The sequence below is a fragment of the Equus asinus genome, chromosome 1 (assembly GCF_041296235.1).
Source record: "Equus asinus isolate D_3611 breed Donkey chromosome 1, EquAss-T2T_v2, whole genome shotgun sequence".
In the NCBI taxonomy this organism is placed as follows: Eukaryota; Metazoa; Chordata; class Mammalia; order Perissodactyla; family Equidae; genus Equus; species Equus asinus.
The window spans coordinates 101,254,071-101,276,760 of NC_091790.1; the positions used below are offsets into that span (position 1 = coordinate 101,254,071).

Consider the following 22,690-nt stretch of genomic DNA (forward strand, 5'->3'; position numbering starts at 1 on the left):
AACGCCGGATCGGAGGAAGAGGGAGGGTGCGTCAGTCTGCGCCGTTCCCTGTGCTCTGCCCCGTTCAGCCGGAGGCTCGCCTTGTGGGTCTGGCCCAGGCACCCAACCAAGCTTCCTGATAGCTGCTCTCTCGGAGCACCGTGCGTATGTGTCGTAACTGTTGTCACAATTAATGCACTTTCTTTTTTTTGAGGAAGATTGGCCCTGAGCTAACATCTGTGCCCATCTTCCTCTACTTTATATGTGGGATGCCTGCCACAGCATGGCTTGGCAAGTGGTGCCATGTCTGCACCCGGGATCTGAACCTGCGAACTTAACTGCTGTACCACTGGGCCGACCCTTCATGCACTTATTTGAGAATCTCAAATTCATGAGTCTCCCTCCACACGGAATTCCTGGAGCCTCTGTGTGGACCCTCAACAGAAGTTTGATCTATGAATGAAGCATGCATGAATTAATGACTCAAATGAAAACAGAGTGATAGTGATGCGGGGTCAGTGAGCCGAGGAGTTGAAAGAAAGATTTCTTGGACTCTCGAGATCTGGCAGTAGTGCTTTTTTATTTAGAGAATAGTATGGAATAGCATGGGGACAGGACCCATGGGCAGTCAGAGCTGCTGCGTGGGGACAGGGCCCATGGGCAGGAGGAGCCGCTGCTGCCATGGGGAGCTGCTGCTGCCGCAGCTTCTGCTGCCAACATGGGTGGAGAGTAAGGCTAAATTTAAGGCATAGGTATGTGAGTTATCTCTTTACAAGACAAAAAAAAGTTAGAATGGTACCAGTGCCAGTAGGGTCTGGCCATTTGGCGGTCCCACAACTTTTAGATAAGAATCAAACCGGATTGAGTAAATGGCAGAAGTCACCGCTTAAATATTATCTTGAGCTACAGACAAAGGAGGATTTTGGGGGGGGGGGGGGGTGGGGAGCGTCAGTTACATGAGGTTGCCAGACAGTAAACAGCTTAAGTCCTTGCCTTCCCCATTAAGAGTTTCCAGAGATAAGGCCATCCTGCCTTCTTCCTGGCACAGAGAGGGAGGCATCTTTACAGATGGAGGTTTCCCTTACAAATGTAAATGTTTCTCAACAAAGGGCAAGCAAACTCTGCTCCTCGGAGCCTGCTTCTCATCTGCAGTTTTAAAATTAACCAGCCTAAAAATCCTCATCAATATCACACCAGCGCAAACCTAACTCAAAGTGGTGTCGCGCTTCCTCGACCTCACCTGCATTTCCCCCTCTAGTTTGGTTGAGGATGAGGTAGCAGAGGAAAGTAAGGAACCTGCCTGGTGCTCATCCTATTCTTTCCAGTCCCTGGCCGACTGAGGGTGTTACCAGCCCAAACACAGGTTCATTTACCCACGGCATGGTAGGGCCAATAAAGGAAAAAACCCTGAAACACCAGGCTTGTGGCAAGGAAAGAAGTTTAGTATTATCAAAAGGCAGCCGGACAAGGAGAGGAGTTCAGATCTACCTCCCAGAAGGTATCAACAAAAATAATCCATAACCAATCTATAAATGAAAATTTGGATGAGTTTATTCTGAGCTAAAATGTGAGGACCATATAGCCCAAGGCCTTTCTTCCCAAAGGAAGAAAGGGCACCAAAGAAGTGGGTACAGAGTGGTTATATATCCCTGACAAATAAAAATGGCAAGCAATAGGATATATTGGAGTATATGAGGAAGCCGTTTGGTATAAACCTAATTCGGCCTGACTTTGTTTTTTCCAAAAGGGCCTAACTGTGGCTATTGAGCACACATTGTACATCTGCTTAGACATTTCCTATGGCCAGATGAAAGGCCCTTGAGATAAAGGTGCAACTTCCCCCCACACTGGCATTTCCTTAGGGATAAGCATCTTTCTTTAGGCTAGGAACTGATTGCTGCACTCACCTTTGACCACTCAGCTCACCTGTGACCACTCAACTGGAGACAACAGACAGGCCACCCTGCTGTGTTCACTGAAACAGCACACCTACCTGCTGTTTCATCAATCGCTGTGCTGACAGAGCAGTCTCGCGACTATTGTAAAAGGGACATTTCAATCTTATGTGAAACATCCTCTCTGGGGGTATATAACCACTCTGTGCACCCCACTTCTTTGGTGCCCTTTCTTCCTTCGGGAAGAAAGGCCCCGGGTTATAATCCTCAGATTTAAGCTCAGAATAAACTCACCCAAATTTTCATTTATAGATTGGTTATGGATTATTTTCGTCGACACCCCAAAGAAGATATTTCACATGTGATTGAAATGTTCCTTTTACAATAATCATGAGACTGTTGTGGCGGCACAGTGATTGATGGACACAGCAGGTAGGTCTGCCATCTCCGTGGAACAACAAGGTGGCAGTTCTGTTGTCTCAAGATGGGTTGTCACAGATGAGCACAGCAATCAGTTCCTAGCCTAAGGAAAGATGCTTATCCTTAAGGAAACGACAATGTATGGGGGGGGGGGGAGTTGCACCTTTATCTTAAGGGCATTTGTTCTTGCCATTGTAAACGTTTAAAGCAGATGTACAATGCGTGCTCAACGGCCACATAAGGCCCTTTTGAAAAAACCAAAGTCAGGCTGAATTAGGTTCATACCAAATGGCCTCCTCATATACTCCAATATACCCTACTGCTTGCCATTTCAATTTGTCAAAGGGAAAAAGGTAGGAGTTTTTAGGGGTTTTAGGTAGGGGAGGGAGAGCGTGTGCTGGGGTTTTAGGAAGGGGCGGGGAGCATGTGGCCGTGCTGGTTGGCGCCTTCCCCCCAGCATGTGTTTGGCCTCGAAGACTAGATTTCTTTTCCCTTGACTGTTTGGACTTTTCTGGTTAGTTTTCATCTTCAGCCTGTGTTTGGCCTTGTGAGGCTGAATCTTGATGTTTGGACCTTGACTACCTGGGAAAGACAGCTCACTCATATACTAAGGAGGGACAGAAGGACCTGGTTAGTTTTAAACAGTTGGTTATGCTGAATATGCGCAGCTGCAGTTAGCAAAGCTTATCTCAAAGTTTTTTGATCTAGGAAAGATTTTTTAACTTTGTGCTCAGCTTCAAGGGAAGGGGCCCACAATATCTCAACCAGCTTCCTTCCTGCAGGGAGCACCAGTTCCTTCCATGCACAAATGTGCCAGTCACGACTGACCTGCCTGGAGGGAAACCAGGAGACATGCCAGGGCCCAAGGCAGCTCACAGCTTCCTTCCTTGCCCCAAAGAACTCCCCACCTCCCTAAAATACAGACCCAACAGTCCCGTAGTCCCTTAGACAGGCTTTGGAATTCAGAGGGGTTTTTTTCTTTTTTTTTTTTTTAAAGATTTTACTTTTTCCTTTTTCTCCCCAAAGCCCCCCGGTACATAGTTGTACACTCTTCGTTGTGGGTCCTTCTAGTTGTGGCATGTGGGACGCCGCCTCAGCGTGGTTTGATGAGCAGTGCCATGTCCGTGCCCAGGATTTGAACCAACGAAACACTGGGCCGCCTGCAGTGGAGCGCACGAACTTAACCACTCGGCCACGTGGCCAGCCCCGGAATTCAGAGTTTTTCAGATTTCAGAAAAGTAATATTGAACCTGGGCAGCATCTGGTAATCAAACACGTTCATACTTCTGCAGTGATGTCTGTGAAAAATCAGCTAACCGGGTTGTAGAAAGACCCTAAATGGCCTTAGGGCAGTTCACGTCAGGTATTGCTGCCAAACGAGTTACCAAAATCTTAAAGTGTTGGGGTCTGGATTTTGCCGATAAGGACTTGTAAACCTTATTTGGGTAGAAACGTTGTTCATTTACGTCCATTTTTATATCTGTCTACATCATTGTTGCTTCTTTTACAGCAGAAGCTCTGACATCTCTCTGCTGGGCAAAGCAGTTACCCTGTCCCCAAATGGGGAAGTCTTAGGTCCTGGCCAAACCCTCCTTCCCTTTAGCGGCTCCCATCTGCAGCCTCCCTCTATCCCCCAATCCATCCTGGGTCTTCTCTTGTACAACGTGCTGTTGTCCCCATTTCCCCACTTTGCCTTCACTACTGTGTTTGCATTGGAAAAATGAATTTTAGTAATGGGGCCTCCCAGCTCTCCCAATTTCTAGTCTTTTTTTTCTTCAGTAACATCTCTGCTGTCCTTGTTTTTCTCTCAGACCTGACTGTCAGGTGATTTCCTGCTCCACTCCAGTCGCACCCCCCCATATTCCGGGGAAAGTTGGGCCGCAGTCTTATGGTTCTTCTGCATTCTTCTCTTTGACCCCACGTGTCTTTGTTTTCTCTTTTTTCTCTGGGAATGTTCCTATCTAAACACCTCCTAAATACCAGTTTCCTTCATCCACTTGGCTGCCAGTCCCCAGCCTGGGGTCCCTGGACCCCTAGGAGGTCTGGGAGTACTTTTCAACATTTTAGTCAACTTAGGGAGAACCCCACGTTGCCTGAATCAGGCTGTGCAGGCCAAAGAAACAGGTCTCTTTGTTTTGGAAGTAGATCAGCTCATTGTGGTGAGCAGGTTCATCGACACTGATGAGGAAAAATCAGGGAGATCCAGGCTCCACTGAGAGAAGCTATGGGGAGGGGTCCCTGGTGTGGGAATGTGAGAGCGCCCGGATTCCACTTCCTGCTCTAGGGTGTGGGAACCTATTTCAGCTTGACAGGCCAGGGAAAGCCTCTCTGAGAAGGTACACTGGAGCAGAGACTGGATATAGGAGCGGGGGTGGGGAGGTGTGGCTATGGAAGCTCTGGATAGAGGTGTTCCGGGCAGAGGGAACAAGGTGTGTGGGGGCTCTGAGGTGGGAGCCAGCCTAATGGGCCTGAGGATGGAGCACAGGGTGAAGGAGAGGGAAGGAGACGTGGGAGGAGGCTGGATCCCGTGGGACCCTGTGGGTCAGGGGAAGGACTCTGGGTTTTCTTCTAGGTGTAACCAAATCTCTGCTGGGCTTTAAAGAGAGACGATGTGATCTGGAGATGTTTTCAAAAAGGTCCCTTTGGCTGGCTGCTGTGTGTACACCATCTCCACATCCGTCTCCCTCCCACTCCTGCTTTCAAGTGTTCCTGTTTCCTTTTGGCCTCTCTCTCTTTTTGGTTGGTTTTCCGCATTTTGAGAATGTGAGATGTCTCCAGAGGTCATTCCTGGGACTCCTCTCTCCTCCTGAACTAACTGCTCTGCTATTTGCACAAGCCTCTATACTTTTCTTGCATGTGGATAAACTCAGATCTGCTTTACTTCTTGATGCTCTCCTGGTGGGTTAGATGACAGATCCGGGGCACAGAACCAGAGCCCTGAATGGTCAGTGTCCTCCACACTAAGGGCAGTTGACCGTGTCCTAAAGATACCTGAGTCCAAGTGTGGAGGGAGGATCTTGCTGTCAGACTCCCTCTGGAGCCAACCATCTAGAAGGAACCAATGGCATTAAGAAAAAGAACAGTCTGAGAAGCACAGTAAGACCAGTGTCTTTGTCTCTTCTGGCTGCTATAACAAATACCACAGCCTCAGAGGCTTGTAAACCACAGACACGGGGCTGGCCCAGTGGCCGAGTGGTTATGTTTGTGCGCTCCGCTGCAGGTGGCCCAGTGTTTCGTTGGTTCGAATCCTGGGCATGGACATGGCACTGCTCATCAAACCATGCTGAGGCGGCGTCCCACATGCCACAACTAGGAGGACACACAACGAAGAATATACAACTATGTCCCTGGGGGTTTTGGGGAGAAAAAGGAAAAAAATAAAATCTTTAAAAACAAAAACCCACAGACACTTATTTCTCACAGCGCTGGAGGCTGGAAGTCTAATATCATGACACCAGTGGATTCAGTGTCTGGTGAGCATCCACTTCCTGGTCCATAGGTGGCCATATTCTTGCAGTGTCCTCATGTGGTGGAAGGGGCAAGGGAGCTCTCTGGGGTCTCTTTTATAAGTACACTAATGCCATTCATGAAGGCTCCACCCTCATGACCTAATTATCTCCCAAAGGCCCCACCTCCTAATATCATCACCTTGGGGGTTAAGATGTCAACATTGGAATTTGGGGGGACACAATCATTCAGACCATAGCAATCAGTAAGAAAGAATAGCTGTTTATTCAGGTCTTCATCAACAGAAATGTCAATTAGCAAGAAAATGATTGTCTTAAAAACTACCAGGATTACATCTCTCTGCCCCAGCCATGCGTGGACACATTACTACGGAGTTAGAGAAGTGGAATCATTGCTTTGCCTGCCCTAAAAAGAAAACTTGTTTATGCTGCATGGTAAGTGGAATCTAGTAAACAAATACTTTACATCTTGAGAGATTAAAAAAAAAAAACCTTCCTATCTGAGTCCCTGTTGGGATTTGAACAGAGAGTAAGCAGTCAATGGCAAGGACGTGGGAGGGCTGCAGTCCTGACCCTGGTTTGGGACTCAGGCCCTCAGGAGGAGAGTGGCCTTATGACTGCTCATCATAAGGCTTGGCCCTGAGGGGCAGCCACAAGTCAGTACGAGGTGGCTCACAGGAAGAGCAAAGCATCCTTCAGGAGGAGTAGTGTTCTACCTGCCACCTTAACCATTTACAAAGACCACAGACCGGGCGTGCTTGCTGCTCACATAGCTATTGTGAGGGTCTCTGGCTTCTCAGGTCTTACATGAAGCGTCAACCCAGAAGACCTAGAGACACGCATGCATCAGCCAAGCTCCCTGCTGGGGCGGGGGGTGGGGCAGAGCAAGCAGCCGGCAGAAACCCCGAAAGCCTCAAAGGGAAAAGAAGACACAGGTGATGGGATTTTGCAGTTTCACTAGAACTTTGCTGACATTTTCACCCAAAGATGTTGACAGGTTCTCAGTCCCTCCTGTTTCAGGGTGAAGGCCTCCCAAGCGTGCATTGCTAGGCATTGACACTGAATGAGGAAAGGGCCAGCTTCCCCCACAGGGGTGGCCAGCCTTATATTCCTCGCCTTGACCACAGTCCAGCCTATGCTTCCAGCCCCATCCTTGTTTCTGGAGCTGGTGGATCATTTTGCCCCTTGAGCACCGCTGGCCCTCTTGGGCCCTGGACAGGCCATTATTGCTCCTGAGAACACACTCTGAGGCAAGGGAGGCCCAGGCCTAACAGGACTTCTTTCCTTTCTTCACAAGGATGGAAGGGTAGAGGCAGCTTCGTGCCTGTGTCTGTGCCACTAAAAGGTCCCTGGTCCAATAACAGTGCTTGTTTCCTGGGGATCTAGAGTGTGAGATGGTCTCATGCACCAGCTTATTTATTCTGCCATCTACTTAATATGAAAATTTGTATTCGTTCTGCCACCCCTCCACCCTCAACAATGCTCTGGGAAGGTGCCCCCACGCCATGGCTCCTGGAAGGTAACAGGGCTTTGGTTTGGGAAATCCTCGGGTGCTGAGCCAGCTCCTAGAACGTGCTGTGCTTGTTCCAAGCCCAGCCTTCACTGCAGCGCTCCCTCTGCCTGCAGGGCCCTCCTCCCAGTCCAACCTGAGTCCTCCCTTCTTCCTGAGGCCTTCTCCACCTGGGGTCTCCCCAGTGGGCTCCCAGAAGGCAGCCATTTCATGCTTTCTTTTTATAATTCTTCCCTCCCCTCCCCTCCATACCTTGCATGTGGTAAGTGCTCGATCAATGCTTGGATGAAGCCATTGAACGTCATTAGAAAGGGATTAGGATGACTGGCCAGCAGTAAAGGCTGGGAGACCATGGCCAGCCCCTTGAGCTGTTGTGGTGGGCGGGGGTGAGACAGTGGGGAGGGTGGGCAGGCAGCAGGGGTGAGAGGCAGGCTCCGAGAGGCAGGTCTGTCATTTCCTCCTAAAGTGGAGCCCAGCCGGTGGACCTGTCTGAAGAGGGGTGGGGGGAGTGGGGGCCTGGGAGAAGTGGGTGGGGGATGGAGAAGGAAGGAGACATTTTTTGGGAAAATCAAGAAGCTGCTATCTGGTCTGATGGGGGGTTTTGCAGATTCTCTATAGCTTTTTGGTTTTGTTATTAATAAAATCTCTCTGTCAACAGGCAGAAACCTGGGTGGTGGGGACAATGAGGCCAACAGACTGGCCAGGGAGAACAATAGGTCCTCCCTCCTCTGGCCAATGGACAGGTGAGGGGGAAAGTGCTCCGGAAGGGAGGGCCTGCTGCCCATGCCCACAGGGCACCAGGCTGCTGTCTTGGGGGTGCTGGCAGCCATGTCCTCCATTTCTCAGAGGACCAGCATTCATGGCTAGATCTAATCCAGGTCCAGCCCTTACCCAGCACTGCTGGAGAGGAAGTGTGTGTCACAGCGAGAAGAGCTGGCAGGAGGAATGGAGGCACAGGAGAGACAAGTGGCCCATGCTGATCTTGATGCTCCTTCTCTGCCCCACTTTGGGTAACAGGGACAGATGTTAGGCCAGGATTCTGCAGAACAGTCCACAAGTACCTCTCTGGCACTTAAGGAGACTTTCTCCTGAATTTCGGGAACATAAACCTGCCCATCCTTGAGCATCTGCAGTGAGGTGGTGTGGAATCCCACGGCACTGACTTACGGCTCAGCTGTGAGCTGCCAGGCCTGTTGGACATTGTGTTCTGGCATTTTAATCCCTTGTCTGGAGACTTTGACCCTTTGCCATATTCTTGAAACTCCTAGGTGTTCCTGGAGCCTGACAAAGGATCAAGATCTCAGCACCATCCATCAAACCCAGGCACTTCCAGCCTCAGTAAACAGTCATTTGCTCATGGTGGATCAGTTGCTTAAGATCATGCATCTTTCTGATCTCTTTGGTCCACAGAGAAAAACATATCACCCTGCACTGGCTTTTTTGGATCTGCTATCCAGTTGCTGACCTGGGACTCGCCGTGGAAACATGACATCTGCTCATGTGGGTTACACCGGGGCCACCTGTACCACAGTGCATCTTAAAATAAGATTTTCAACCTAAGAAGCCTGTTCTTCAAGCTGACCTGAGTCCTAGAAGGCATAACAAACAGATGAGTTTCCCAGGCTGAGAGTCTAGATTTGCTGGGGACAGGCCTGTGGAGCACCACTGTGGTGGCCTCTCCAAGGGGTCTGGCAGGTACAGAGCACAACATAGGCTTACAAAGGGTGAATGATAACTTACACAGGGCATCCCAAAGGGCTGATATTACTTTCCCTACTATGCATCTCCAACAGAGGAGCAGGCACGGGGAAATTTTGACTGGAGTGAGAAAATTCATCAGCTTCTGGGGAGTCATAAGCTATTACTCTGGAAAGGCCAAGTATGGCACCCACCGTCTCAACACCAGCTTGGGCCTGGATCTTTCCTCTCTGAGCCTCTGACTTGTCTTTGAAATGTGAATCCACCCCATCTTTCCATGCTTTGTGTTCTTGGCTCCAAGGTGCACCGTGACCACTGCCAGAAGTGGCAGAGCTGTATGTTGGTAGCCTTCCCAGGGAATACTGCAATAATGGCATTCTCCTCATCTGTTAAAATTTATCATTTTGTTTAAGCAAAGACCAAAGGGGTAGCAAAGAGGCAAAAGTTAAAAAGGCAATCCTTACCAGGGTGAGAGGCAGGGAACAGGGCCCATGGAACCCAAAAAGTAGCCTCATGGTAAGAGGATCCCAATGGGGACCCCCATAAAGGAAAAGCAGACCAGGCTCCAACTGCTGCCTGCTTTGCTGAGGAAGCAGTGGCGTGACCAATCCCAGCATTCTCGCTGGAACGCGTCAGCAGTGAAGTCGTGCTCCAACTTGGGAGTTTCTGGAGCACATCAACCTCCCATGGTCACCTTTTGCTGATCCCCAGGGACAAAGTCTGTAGGCTTCCTTTCAAACTCCACAGCCCTGCAACGGCTGCATCTGGCCATTTGGTTGCAGAATTTTACTGCTTCTCCACCCCCCTGCTCCTACTTACCCATGAATTACTTCCACGGCTGTCCTGGGTCGGGGGAGACCAGCTTTGTAAGCCACTTAGAAAAGACCAGGCCAAATTGGACTTGAGAGCTTTGAAGCTCCTCAATTTTCCTCCCTCTTTGGAAGTTAAATTAGAATAACCCCTTTCCTGCCCTTCTCCTAGCTAACCTAATCTCAAAGCTCTGAACTCTAGGGGCGACCCTTCAAATGTGTTACATCAGAAACTTGAGAGGAGGCCAGTTACCCAACAGGCTAGCTAATTCAAGGCTCTGAAGGACCTGTTAAAAGTTTCCGTATCTTCTGTTCTGCTTAGAAAAAAAAGTAGACTTAAATGTCAGTTATCATTTAGGGTTACGAGTGAATTACATTTTTATTTACATTTAAAAGTCTCTCCCTCTCCCTGTGTTCTGGTCTGTGAACGGCTTGCACTTGGACGTAGTGTAGGCTCTGACTGGGAGAAGGTCGGGGTGGTGAAAAACTTCACATAGAAAACCATAACTCAAATCTCTCCAGGTTTCATAATTTTGCTCTTGCTTCTAAAAATGCATCTCTCATGGGGAGATATGGGCTTTATATCTTGACATTCTATTTGGTGCTTCTGCGTGTGAGGGGAGAATGCCAGCGTGTGACACTGCAGAGGAAGACCGGTGGGAGCTGCAGGGCGAGGGCTCCACTTCCCAGTGACACTGTTGCCAATTCCCAGGAGCCTCCTGGGATAAGCTGGGACTCCTTGGGACACAGTTTGCCGCAGATGGGATGTGAGGGAAGCCTGCCCACTCTGCCTTGGGCTCCAGGATGGCACTGAGTTCTAGAAGCAAAGAGCACATGGTGAGGGGTCAGGCCGAGGCTCTCATGTGGCACCATGGCAAGCAGTGTCACTCTGAGTGAGGCTGAGCAGGGGAGGCGTACAGGACACTGTCCCCACAAGAGACGAGCAGTGATTTGGGGCAGAGGGACTGATTCCAGTGTAGCCAGGAAGGCCGCAAATCCTAACAGTGGCTATTGATTTGGCATCAAAATGTGACGTTGTCAAAGCCATGATGGCTGACAGTGGTACCAACAGGCTGCAGTTGGAGAAAGTGGGTGACCAACATTTGTTTGCAGAAGAGATGACGATCTGTGAGTGGCTCGGCCAACAGCTTCAGTGTCAGGAGAGGCCCTCTTTGCCTGGCTAGCTTCACTTGGACAGTGTCTCCCATTAAAACCTCTGAGGCACTTACATAGCATATTTCTGTGTCCATTCTCTTGCTAGTCTGTTGTACCTGGAAGAAAAAAGCAGAAGTGGGTGACACCCTTACTCAGAATGGTCACTTCCTCTCAATGCAGAGTAGAGAACAGAACTAATGCACAGGAGATGCTGCTGCTTCTTATCAAACATCTCGGACTGATGAACGAGTACAATAAAGACTGCCTGGAGCAAGAATATGTCATTTGTGGCCATAAACCCCTAGCTTGGTGAGTCCTGATGGTTCTCCATAACTATCTGCTGTGGAAGATTTAATAATGCCACAAGCCTCCTCCCTTCCTCTCTCCTGTCCTACAACATGGATGCATGAGGATCAGGAAGAGATACAGAAGTCAGCTTGGAATAGTCCCAGGCTGTCCAGCACGTGGACTCCAAGATCCAGGCTTTGGAGCCTGGCCACTGGAGTGTGAGTCAGTGCCACCCTCAGCAGCCATGAAGCAGACCTGGCACCCATATAGGGCTATGTAAGTGTGCACATTTATCCTCATTATTGTAATAAGATCTGATGCCATGAGACTCTAAGTAAGAGAGATTTGTAGTTGGAGGAGGCAATGAAAAAAATCACTTTTGGCATGTCTAAAATATCTTATAACAAGTGTTAAAATAAATGCAGTTTAAAACCTAGCCAATTAAAAATCACTTTGTCATTCAGGAAAACTCAGTGAGGGAAATAATGAGACCTATAAAGGTTTCAAGAAAAATATAAATTGGAAAAACCACATTCTATTGTAATCTCTTTGGACAGAAGAGAAGTAACAAACTAAAAGAGTCACTGGAGATGTTCTTTAAAAGAGCCAGCAATTACCCCCTACCCCCACCCCACACCATACACAGATCCAGTGCACCTCATAAGGCCACTGCCCCTGATGCCTGGGCCCCTGCCTCTCCTACCCTTTCTCACCATGCTGTCAATGCTCAGGCATTATCGACAGTGAAGGTGAGTCATTCCCTGTACCTGCTTCACTAGCCATTGACATTCCCCCCATGCTACAGTGCACAATTCATGCCTAGTCAAATGGGGCAGAATTCTACAATTCTGGGCTGGTAATCGGTGTTTAAACAGAGAGCTGACAGTGAGAGTCTGTCGGTAAAACAGCAACACACGGCTGACTTCTGAGCCCCCGTCAGTAAACTGACCATGGCAGTGTTTCCCACCTCGACTGGCCCTGGCCTCATCCTGAATGTATCTGATCAGACACCCCCTTGTCTTATGCCATAAACCTTATAATTTAATCCAGAATTTTCTTGTTGTGAGATCCTTCTGAGTCCATTCTTGGTTGACGACTGACCTTGCTGGCCTCAAGGGCAGGCTTGGCAATGATATCTTAGGGTTCAGTAGTAGCAGTTGATGAGCTATCCAGGACGGTGAACAGCTTTTCTCTCTTTCTCCCTCCTCAGAGTCAAAGGAAATGTTAGTGAGAGAGCCAGGAGTCCAAGCCGAGGGCTCACGCATTGCATGGGCTTGGCATAGCAGGAAGCTGTCTGAGGGAACCTGGTTAGCCTGGAAGCACCAGCTCAGGGTGGGTACCGCAAGGAGGTACCTGGGGCAGCCAAGGCCTGAGGCAACCCAAAGAGGACACGTACTTTTCTCTGTCGGCCTTGTAGGTGTGGGCTATCTCTGGCACCAGAGGGTCATCAGGGTTGGGGTCGCAGAGCAGGGAACAGATGGATAAGAGAACTGGGAAGAAAAGAAAAGGAGGTCAGCTCAGCCATGAAGCTCAGGTCGCCCCAGGTCCAGTGAGCCCCCAACTCAAGCTCTGTATTGACAGACCCATTGTCTTCCCTTCAACGCCCCCTCAAAATTCTTCTGCTTGACACCCCAATAGTCATGAGAGTGTTTGCTTTGCCAGCCATTGGCTGAATGGCCATTTTATCCTTGTGCAATCCAGTCTCAGAAGCATCTGCTCCAGGGCATGCCCTCCCGTGGTGCTGGCCCTCACTCCCTGCTCTGCTCAATGAGGCGTTGCTGTCTTCAGCTCTAAACAACCCCCCTTTGCTGTCTGGTCCCACAGGCACTGTTTACTAATAAGGAAATGGGAACTGGAGCATTCAGGTAACTTGTCCAAGGTCACTTGGAACACCCAGCATATTGGAAAAAACAAGATTTTGAACCAGGTCTGACTGCCAAGCAAATGTGCACTGTCCCGCCCTGAGTCCTCCCGGCACGCTCTCGACCTGAGGACCCTCACCCCACCAGCGCTGCAGTGAGGAGCGGAGGGAACTGTGCTGCCAAGATTCTTAGGGTCCCAGGCAAAAAGGTACTGTCATTCCTGGCTTTGCCCTGGACCCACCGTATGACCGCAAACAAGTGTCATCCTCACTTAAGTGAGTCCATTCAAGTCCTGACCACAGTCCCCCACAGGTAAGCTACAGGTGGGAGGGGCGGTTTACCCTTTTAAAGATATTCTACTTGCCTGCTCTTCTGAGCTCAGAGGCCATGTCATGGGAGGGCTGGTGGGCTCCACCTGTGCGTGCCCTGCTTCCTTCCACACTTCAGGGCCTACGCCCTGCCACTCTGATTTGCTCGCCCTCCTTCAGGCTTGGGAAGTGTCCTGCCCCCCACAGCCAAAGGCACATGAAGCTGGTAGACTGTCATGGCCCTTCCTCCTAGTACTTCCGGGGCAGTGGGGTGAGGGTTCAGCTCAGAGAGGAGGAGGCTCCTGGGTATGGAGTCACCTCGCAAGACATTGGGCTGTCTCTCAAATGCCTGAGTTTTGGAGCTCGCTCTGCCACCACAGGGATTTGCACCACCATCTGGGGGTCAGGGGGGTGGGTGGTGAGTGCAGCTTTCCCGCTGGATGCAGAGTCTTCAAAAGTCTCCTCCCACCAGCTGCCCGGGTGCCTCACGGCCCCTCTCAGCTGCCTGAAGCTCTGCTGCCTCCATTGCCTCACGCTCCTCTCTTATTTCTTGGGCTCTGCGACTCTGTTTCTCTTGGTTCATTTTTTCGCCATCCCACTCGACCCACTGACAGGACGCTCACACCGTCTACATTCAGGTCTCAGTGCACACACAGCCACGTTCAGCCCATCTTAGTTCAGAAGGAATATCTGCATAAATAAAACCCAGTTTGGACTGGTTTCTTCAGCCTCATCCAAAGACCAGTGCTCAACAAACACACTGCTCTGGGGAGGGAGGATTTCTCCAGGGGGACAGACCCTGTATCTCCCTCCTTCAGGGCTGAATCATAATCCATCTTGGATGAACGAATAAATGAAGGAACAGAGAAGGTAATGTGATATTCGCCTTTCTTATTTCTAGATAAAAAGTATAAACAGGATCAATATTTCCTTCTTGCACCCATGCGACAGTCTGGCTGGAGCACTGATCCATGGGGAAGAACATCACCTGGATTCCTCCCCTACAGCTGTGACCGTGGGCCGTGGGGAGCTGCCTGCTCTCTCTGAGCCTCCGTTTCCTCCCAGGAACATGGGGTAGAAACGCTGCTGTGTGAGCGGGCAGGCACGAGGCAGGGCACGTGAAGCATGTCAGAGCCACATGCGGCTACCTTTTGATACTGTCAGTGCTGGAGACCACTGGGACCGCAGGATGTCGAGGCAGATGCTGCCGTTGCTGTTGATGTTGGGGTGATAAATTTTGGTCGTGAAAGCAACCTGCAGAGACGAGGGACCTTAAGTCAGGCAGACCACAGGGACGTCCTAGACAGTGTCTGTCTGGAATATGAACCAACTAAGGCAGAAGTGACTGCTGCTGGGCCGTACCTGGCCCTGCACAGTCCTGGGTGAGCTGGCCCCCAATCCTGAACCCTAAAGGGATAGAGGAGGGGCCACCCCGAGAGAAGACCCCTGACCATTCCCTGCTGGGTTCTTGTTCTGAACATGGGGGACTGACAGCATGTCTCCCAAAGCAGTGCGCTCTGAGGAGCAGTAAGAGGGGCAGTGACAAGGACTTGGAAGTCTTGAATAATGGAATTCTTAGGCTGGATGGTGGATGCGTGGGTGTCCATCCTGTTATTATCTACAGTATTTTGCATGCCTAAAATAGTTTATAAAATAGTGTTGTTTTTTAAGAAAAGCACTTACTTTAGAATATGGGGAGAGGAAGACTGTGTACATGTGAGGTTTGTCATCTAGTACCAAATGATTTGTCCCAGGAAGGGTCAAACTTCCAAAGCGTCTCAGACAGTTAAGTATCTGCCTTATTCTTCAACATCTCCTATAAAGAAGATCACGCAATGTTGCTAGATTCCCCCTTTAGAGTCAGAAAATTCCTGCCAAAACATCAATCTACTTTATCTTGTTCTCCCGTGGAAGGAGATTTTAAAAAGACAGAGACTTTCTTCAATTGTAGAGCATTACTCTCACCTTTCAGCTCACATCCCTCCTTGTTAAAGTGGTCCTAACTCTCAGAGCTTACTTCTTCCTCTTGTAATAATAGCCACTGTGTTTGCTTTGCCCTTGGGCAATTAGGGATCCTGAAAATGCCCAACAGATATACAGGACTACACCCTATCTGTTTATTTTAAGAAAGATCCTCAGCTGCTCACATGCTAACAAGGAGATAAGCTGGAAAATTACTACTTTATAAGACACTGCAGCTCCCAACAGGGAAAGGGGAGGGAGGGGTGGATTAGTGACCATGAAGCACGCCTTTTCAACCAAACCCCCTGGAATCTGGCAGAGTAATTTTAGTATCTGTCCCTCCCCGCCCAGCACACTCCATTCTCCTCTGCTAAAAGCTGGCAAGGTCTCCAGAATCCTGACCACATTTCCCTGTGATTTAAAATACTGAGGCATTGGGTGGCCTCTGGTGGCAATGCCTGGGCAGAGCTGTGGCTGAGAGCCCAGAGAGGCTTCTTCACACAGGCTCAGATACAATGTACACACAGGGCTGAGGGTCTGACTCAAACGGAGCCATCAAGGCCAACCTCAGGGTAGTGAGACACATCACGGGCTGAGATATGGGGCCCTGACACGTCTTGCCAAAATGCACCACCTCAGTCCAATCCTGAGAAAACATCACACAAACCCCAAATGAGGGACATTTGACAACATAATTAATCAACACTCCTCAAAAGCACCAAGGTCATAAAAGACCGGGGAAATTGAGGCACTGTTACAGATTGTGAAGATGAACTAGATATGGCAATAAATCCACGCAGGGTCCTAGATCATTAGTGGAAACTGGTAAAATTTGAATAAGGTCGTCAGTTTGGTTCAGAGCATTGTGGCCAACAGTGATTTCCTGGTTTTGATAATTGTACTATAGTAACCTAAGATGTTGACTTCAGGAAAAGCTGGATGAGACACATATGGAAACTCTGTACTATTTCCGCAGCTTTTCTCTAAGATTAATTCAAAATAAAATGTTTTTAAAAAATAAGCTGACACATCTGGGTTCAAGTGTCCCCCTCCTCTATGAGCTGTGCCATTTCCAGGAAATGACGTGCCCCTCAAAGCCTCAGTTTTCTCGTTCACGACCACAATTGATATTTTTATTTTAAAAAAAGAAAAGAAAAATATGTATTGGCATATGCAGAAAAAACCTGGAGGAATGTATACTGGGCTGTTAGCTGTGGTCTTCTCCATGTATGTTTATAGGAGACTGATTCCTATCTATACATTAGTTAGTTCTCCAATGTTCTAATTTAAAAATAATCCATTTAGGGGCCGGCCCTGTGGTGCAGCGGTTAAGTGTGCACATTCCGCTTCGGCGGCCCGGGGTTCACCGGTTCGGATCCCGGGTACGGACATGGCACTACTTGGCACGCCATGCTGTGGTAGGCATCCCACATATAAAGTAGAGGAAGATAGGTACGGATGTTAGCTTGGGGCCAGTCTTCCTCAGCGAAAAGAAGAGGATTGGCAGCAGTTAGCTCGGGGCTAATCTTTGTCAAAAAAAAAAAAAATCCATTTATACCAGTTTTGCAATCAGAAAAATAAAAGATGTTAAAAATGAGGTGAATCACATACACACTGCTGGATGACTACATCTGACCTGCAGCCCGTCCTGTCAGCTCCACCTTTGAACACCCCAGAATTTGCCTCTTCTCCCACCTTCATGCCACCTGTCCTGTCCCCATGACCCCAGCCTTGGCCCCACTTAGCCTCTGCTCCTTGCTGCAGCAGAGAAGTCAATGCCCACACAAGTCCTCAGGCCACCCCTCTGGCCTTCTCTCCACCCCTGCACACAGGCTTGTGATCCCCCCATGCTCAGGAAGATCCACCCCAGCCCCCTGGCTCCTGCTGCCGCCCACTCTCATCATCCTGTCCCACCTCCATCTCTGTGCTTCTCCTCAGCACCGGCCAGCTCTCATACCAAAAGTCTCCCTGATAGGACTATGAGCCTCTTGAGGCAGGACTCCCCTGGGCAGGGCTGTGTGGTGCCCAGGTGAGTGAGGCAGGGTGGAGTAGCTCCCCTCAGGCTTCCCCCTCCTATTGGTGGCACTGTCCTCCCTTGAGGCCCCACTGATGGGCTGGGGTGTGTGTGAAGGCAAAGGAAGGCCCAGTACTCTAGTAACTTGATACAGGAGACTGAGTGCGTGGGAAGGGTGGTGACTAGCCAGGGCCCTAGACCAGGGTGTCTCCACCTACTGACATTCAATGTTGTCCTGTGCACTGTAGGGTGTTGAGCAGCCTCCTGGAACTAGTAGCAATCCCCTCCCCACCCCCTACCTCAGGTTTTAACAACCCAAAATATCCCAGGACATTGCCTGATGTCACTGGGACAGGGGCTGAGAACCCCTGTCCTAGACTGAAAGGGACCGCAGAGAAGGGGACTGCAGCCCGAGACCTGGCCAGACTCAGCCGCAACAAGAGGAGCACTGCTGAAAGTGTGGTTTCTGTAGGGAGGCCCTCACCACAACAGGGATCGATGGTGAAAGTCCAGAGTTTAAAGTCCTGAGAGGCTGTAACCCTGGAGGTGGGAGAAGCCCCATGTGCAGCAGTGACTTGAAAAGGCCCCTCATTACACGCTGTCCCTGTCCTCACCTTTGGGGGCTTGAAAGGGTAATCTGTAGGAAAGTGGATGGTCAGGAAGAAAACGCCTCCTTGGTAAGGACTGTCATTCTAGAAGGACAAGACACAGAAGGCAGATTAGTGCACGCACAAAAGCGTAAAGTGCAGGAAGCGAAGCTGGGGTGGTGCACGCAGCAGCGACTACCTACCGGGCCCATGATGGTGGCCTGCCAGTGGAACACTGCAAGACAAAAGAGAGATGGGAATGTGAGACACTTCCCAACAAACATGTCTACTCCACCAAAAGGGAGCTGCTCAGGTCAGAGGGTATCGTCCGCACAATACTGCCCTCACTTCTGGCCTCAGTGGGGCCACCTTCCATCTGTGTCCTTTTCCACATAGTCCCAAGGCAGGGCCCTGTGCCCTGGGGACCCGGGGATGGGCCTAGACAAGCCCCTCTGTTCTTCCCTTCCAGGTCCCCCCACCTTTGGCAGTCAGGCTGGGCTCCCTCACTGGTGGGTCAGAGCCTTCTCTGGCCGCACATCATGCCTGGGACCCTCCCTGGCGTCTCAGGCTACATTTACCACTCTACCCATCCCTACGAAAGCTCCTGTCCTCTCAGCAAGGCTGGCCCAGTCATTGGAGGGCCAGTGACTCACCTCCGAGGCTCCCAGGGCAATTTAGTCTCTGTGGGAAGTGCCTGCCCACCCACTGGAGTGGCTTCTGAGACCATGTGAGGGGTCCGTTGTTCTCTATGGATTTTGTCTTATGATCCATCATGGGGTGGAATTAGCCCAAAGTTCCACACCTGGTCCTGTCCTGGGTTTCCTGCCACTCCTTCAAATACCCACAGACTCTACCCCTGACAGCAGGACAGGAAATTGCTGAGGCGTGAGGAAGGTGAGTGCGGGGATTAAAGGCGAGGTTCCCCAAACCTCTACATGTCTAAAGGCAGTCAAGACGGCACATGACCTTTCTCAATATTTCAAAGAAATGTGACTGAAGACAACACCTTCATCTGTGAGATGGCTGCCTGAGTCGATGGAAGCGTCACTTCTTTTGCTTTTGATGTTTTTATTCCAACTCATGCTAACTATTAGCTGTGGTTAACAGATCTACCTTTGCCTAATAATAATATGGAATGGAACTCCTTATTAAATAACAGTCCATGGGGAGGGATAGCTAATAAAAGAGGCTCCTTCTGGTGAGGAGTTTGGGACCGTCTGGTCCCATTCACTTTAACCCCTGAGGGCTGCTGGGGGCTAAGGAGGGCTTGGGGGCACAGGCAGAAGAAAAGTCCCCAAAAGAGAGAGGAAGAGGAAGGAAACTGCAGAGCGATGCTGGAAAGGAGCTATTTGCCCACAGGGCAGGCATGGAATGGCCCCAAAAGGTTAGCTAGTGTCCAAGACTGTACAAACCCCATCCACTGAGGTACTGAGTATGAGGGCGGCCTTGATGCTAGCTAGCCTCTCCAAGAATGACAGCTGCCTCCCAGCACAGGGCCATGGTGAAGGGAGAGTGTGCGTGGTGCAGAGCAAGCATTGAGGGAGCCTTTAGAAAGCTAAGGCTAAATTAGAACCAATTCAATCTTACCAGTAACCCTAATTTGATGGGATCTTAAGTGACAGGTAAGAGGGGAACGTATGCCATGGAGACCTGGGGTCCTCGGAAGGATGCCACAGATCGGGTGACAAGCAGGGCCAGAAAACAGTGGAACTAAAGCTACCCTTGCTCATTCAACTCTCACATAACACCTGTGGAGCCTCTCTGCTCAGCAGCTCCGCCTGCCCCCCACCCCAGCTCACCCTAGCTCTAAGCCTCAGCCCACAGGATGTATACGCACACATGCAGGGGACACCACCTCCTCTTTTCTTCCAACTTTGTGAAATTTCTCTCTTTTTTATTGTAGCAAAATATGTAACACAATGGAGAGTTAGCATTTAATGCTACAGAGTTTCAGTTTACAAGATGAAAAGTTGTGGGCATGGATGGTGGTGATGGCTGCACAATAAGGTGATTGTGTTTAATGCACTGAACTGGACATTAAAGATGGTTAAGATGGTAAACTATGCTATGTGTATTTTAACAATAACGAAAGTGAAAAAAACATGTAACATAAAATATGTCATTTTAGCCATTTTTAAGTGTACAATTCAGTGGCATTAAACGCATTCGCACTGTTGTGCAACCGCCACCATCATATAGACAAAGTTTCTTTTTCTTCACTCCAGACAGGAATCCTGTACCATGAAATAATTCCCCATTTTTACCTCCCTTCAGCTTCCATGAGCCTCTACTCTGCTTTCTGTCTCTATGAATTTGCCTAGTCCAGCTATTTCATATAAACGGAATCATACAACATTTGTCCTTTTGTTTCTGGCTTATTTCACTTAGCATCCTGTTCTCAAGGTTCATCCGTGTTGTAGCTTATGTCAGAACTTCATTTCTTTTTATGGCTAAATAATACACTATTGGATGTACATACCACACTTTGCTTCATTCATCTGTTCATGGGCACTTGGGCACCTTTGGGCAACTGTAAATAATGGTGCAATGACAGAACTGGCATACAAGTTCTGTTTGAGTCCCTGTTTTTAATTCTTTGCTGTCCTTAGAGGGCACCACCCTCTTTGACACACAGCCTCTCCCTTCCCCACCTATTTTTCCTACAGCTGCAGCTACTGCAGCCTCCAGGAAAGGATGAGTGTCCCAGAGCCTAAGAATCTCAGAGAGTGGAGGTGAGGTGTGGAGCAGAGTATGGATTTGGGGAAGCCATGGGCTGGGCCACTTGGCCTCTGGCCTGGCCAGTGCTGCTTCTTCAGTCTCCCTTAGGGAAGTGCTGAAGGGGGAGAAAAGAACAGGAACTGTCCCCTCCCCTTGGCAGAGGCAAGGAGGAGGCCCCCTGCCCCTCACCAACCTTCCAGCTCCACCCTCAAATACAGCAGCAGCAGGTCCTCCACGACTAGCTTCATGACCGTTTTTACACAAACACCCAAGTTTTAGTTGGTCAGAGGCACTTTCCAGAAGCCAGTGTACCTCGGGACAAGATAGCTATCTCGTGCCCCAGCGGAGGGAGGTGGTGGTTTCTGGCAGTATCTTAACTAGCCAGGTGACGGTCTCAATGTTTCTAATGAGAAAGCACTTCACGAGCAAATGAAGGGAAAACAACAAAAAACCTTAAAAGACTGCCGGGCTGATAAATTTGATCTGGAGCACTGAAAACTACTTACAATCATCTCCCACAGGTCCTGCGGAGCACTGGGCAGGGGGATCCCTCTGCAAGTCGGTTAATTCCTAGAACAAAAAAGACAGCGAGCTCAGCTGGTGTGTGCCTTGGGGATGCTGCTCTAGCCCACACCTCTGGGCCAGAAGTGCATTCTCCTGGTGGGAAGGGCTCCTAGGCTCTGGTGGTGGGGGGGGGGGTGGGGGTGGGGTTGGCCTGGCCAATGAAAATGAGTGACCTGAGGGTCTGCTCAAGGCTGCAAAGATATCTGAGAAGTAGGCATTACCATTTCCATTTTACAAGTCAGGAAATTGAAATGTAAAGAGTTAAGTTACTTGCTCAAGGTCACAAAGCTGGAAGAGGGCAGGGAGAGGAGTCTCCAGCGCGTTTGCCTTACGCTCAAGCCTAGCCTTTCCCCAACTCAGGTGGAGAAGGGCAGGGGCAGGGTTTTAGCTCTGGGCTCCTGAGTTAATACATGGAAACTTTCAGCCAAGAGGAGGGGCTCAATCAAGGGCAGGGCTCCCGTATTTCACTTACTCTACCTCTCCTGGGTGCGTGGCAAGCCCTAGAGCTCTAGCCGAGACTAAGGACATGCGAGTAAGCCTAGCAGTGCTACCCGATGTACCAACAGGGGAACAGGAAATTCACCATAACTGGATTCCCTTTATGGGACACCAACTTCTGGCCACAACCCCCAAAAGGTATCCTGGCCCAGCACGAGCCTCAAGGCCCAAGCCTTTGGGCAGTGACTCTCAAACTCTAGCTTGCATGTTTCCTAATATTCCCCATCCTCCCCAGGTTCCATATCTGGGTAAATTTCTTGGGGTTTCCAGAAAGGTTCTAAAGGGAAGGAAGGAAGCACAAGTAATGGTCCATTGGGTGGCAGGGAAACTCCTCAAGGGATGGCAGACTCCAAGGTCTGCTGTACATGCATGAAGTTCAACCCTGGCTGATGACATTCCACCTTACCTGAACTAAACCTGAACCTGAGCTCATCCACAGAGTTCCTCCTCATCCCACTTTATGTCTGGGCATGCTGATCATTCTAGTAACCACTGCCTCTCTGGCCATCCATTTCCCCCCAAATATAATTGGCCGTGGTGGGAGTATTGACATTGCAGAAGTCAGCAAGTGCTACAAATCAAGGCCATGCTTTCTCTCAGAAGGTTAAACAGCACTGGTCAGTTCTCAGTATCTGATGTATCTAAATGGTTGCACTTGGTAAGCACTCTGTAAGCAGCATTGCTAGTCGTCACAGTAGAAATGAACTTGGGGAACAACTAAGGTCATGCAAGGGGACCCGAGGACATGCTCAGAAATGCCATATGGCTACAGAAACTTGAGCAGAACAGTCCTGCTCATCTCTGTGCTGTGCCCTCAGCACCTACTTTCACCACCACCTGTAGGGGATTGTTTATACCCTCTGCGATGCTGCTTGAACGAATGAGCTCTTTGACAGGACTGTTAAAGGCAAATCCTAGAGAGACTTTATGAACAGTTGGGGGCAGGAAAAGCTGGC

General features: G+C 49.7%; 1 protein-coding gene and 1 long non-coding RNA gene across 5 annotated transcripts in view; one reads left to right on the forward strand and one right to left on the reverse strand.

Annotated features, from left to right (window-relative positions):
- On the forward strand, window positions 1-10,347 carry LOC139044558 (uncharacterized). Its single transcript, XR_011501577.1, has 3 exons — window positions 1-144; window positions 2,187-2,306; window positions 8,540-10,347. It is a non-coding gene; the product is annotated as an uncharacterized lncRNA (long non-coding RNA).
- The window catches only part of UBE2D4 (ubiquitin conjugating enzyme E2 D4), an 18,279-nt gene continuing 5,714 nt past the window's right edge, over window positions 10,126-22,690 (reverse strand). The window contains exons 2-9 of one of the 4 annotated variants that reach the window (XM_070504274.1): window positions 21,179-21,242; window positions 18,158-18,189; window positions 17,982-18,059; window positions 15,075-15,207; window positions 14,540-14,645; window positions 12,618-12,711; window positions 11,008-11,049; window positions 10,126-10,595 (exon numbers count right to left, since the gene is read on the reverse strand). In XM_070504274.1, coding sequence (XP_070360375.1) covers window positions 10,373-10,595; window positions 11,008-11,049; window positions 12,618-12,711; window positions 14,540-14,645; window positions 15,075-15,107 — 498 coding nt within the window. In that variant the 5' untranslated portion in view covers window positions 15,108-15,207; window positions 17,982-18,059; window positions 18,158-18,189; window positions 21,179-21,242 and the 3' untranslated portion in view covers window positions 10,126-10,372. Of the gene's footprint in view, window positions 10,596-10,838; window positions 11,050-12,617; window positions 12,712-14,539; window positions 14,646-15,074; window positions 15,208-17,981; window positions 18,060-18,157; window positions 18,190-21,178; window positions 21,243-22,690 lie in introns of those variants that run through there. The other 3 variants (XM_044771008.2, XM_044771022.2, XM_044771016.2) reach the window with 3 other exon arrangements.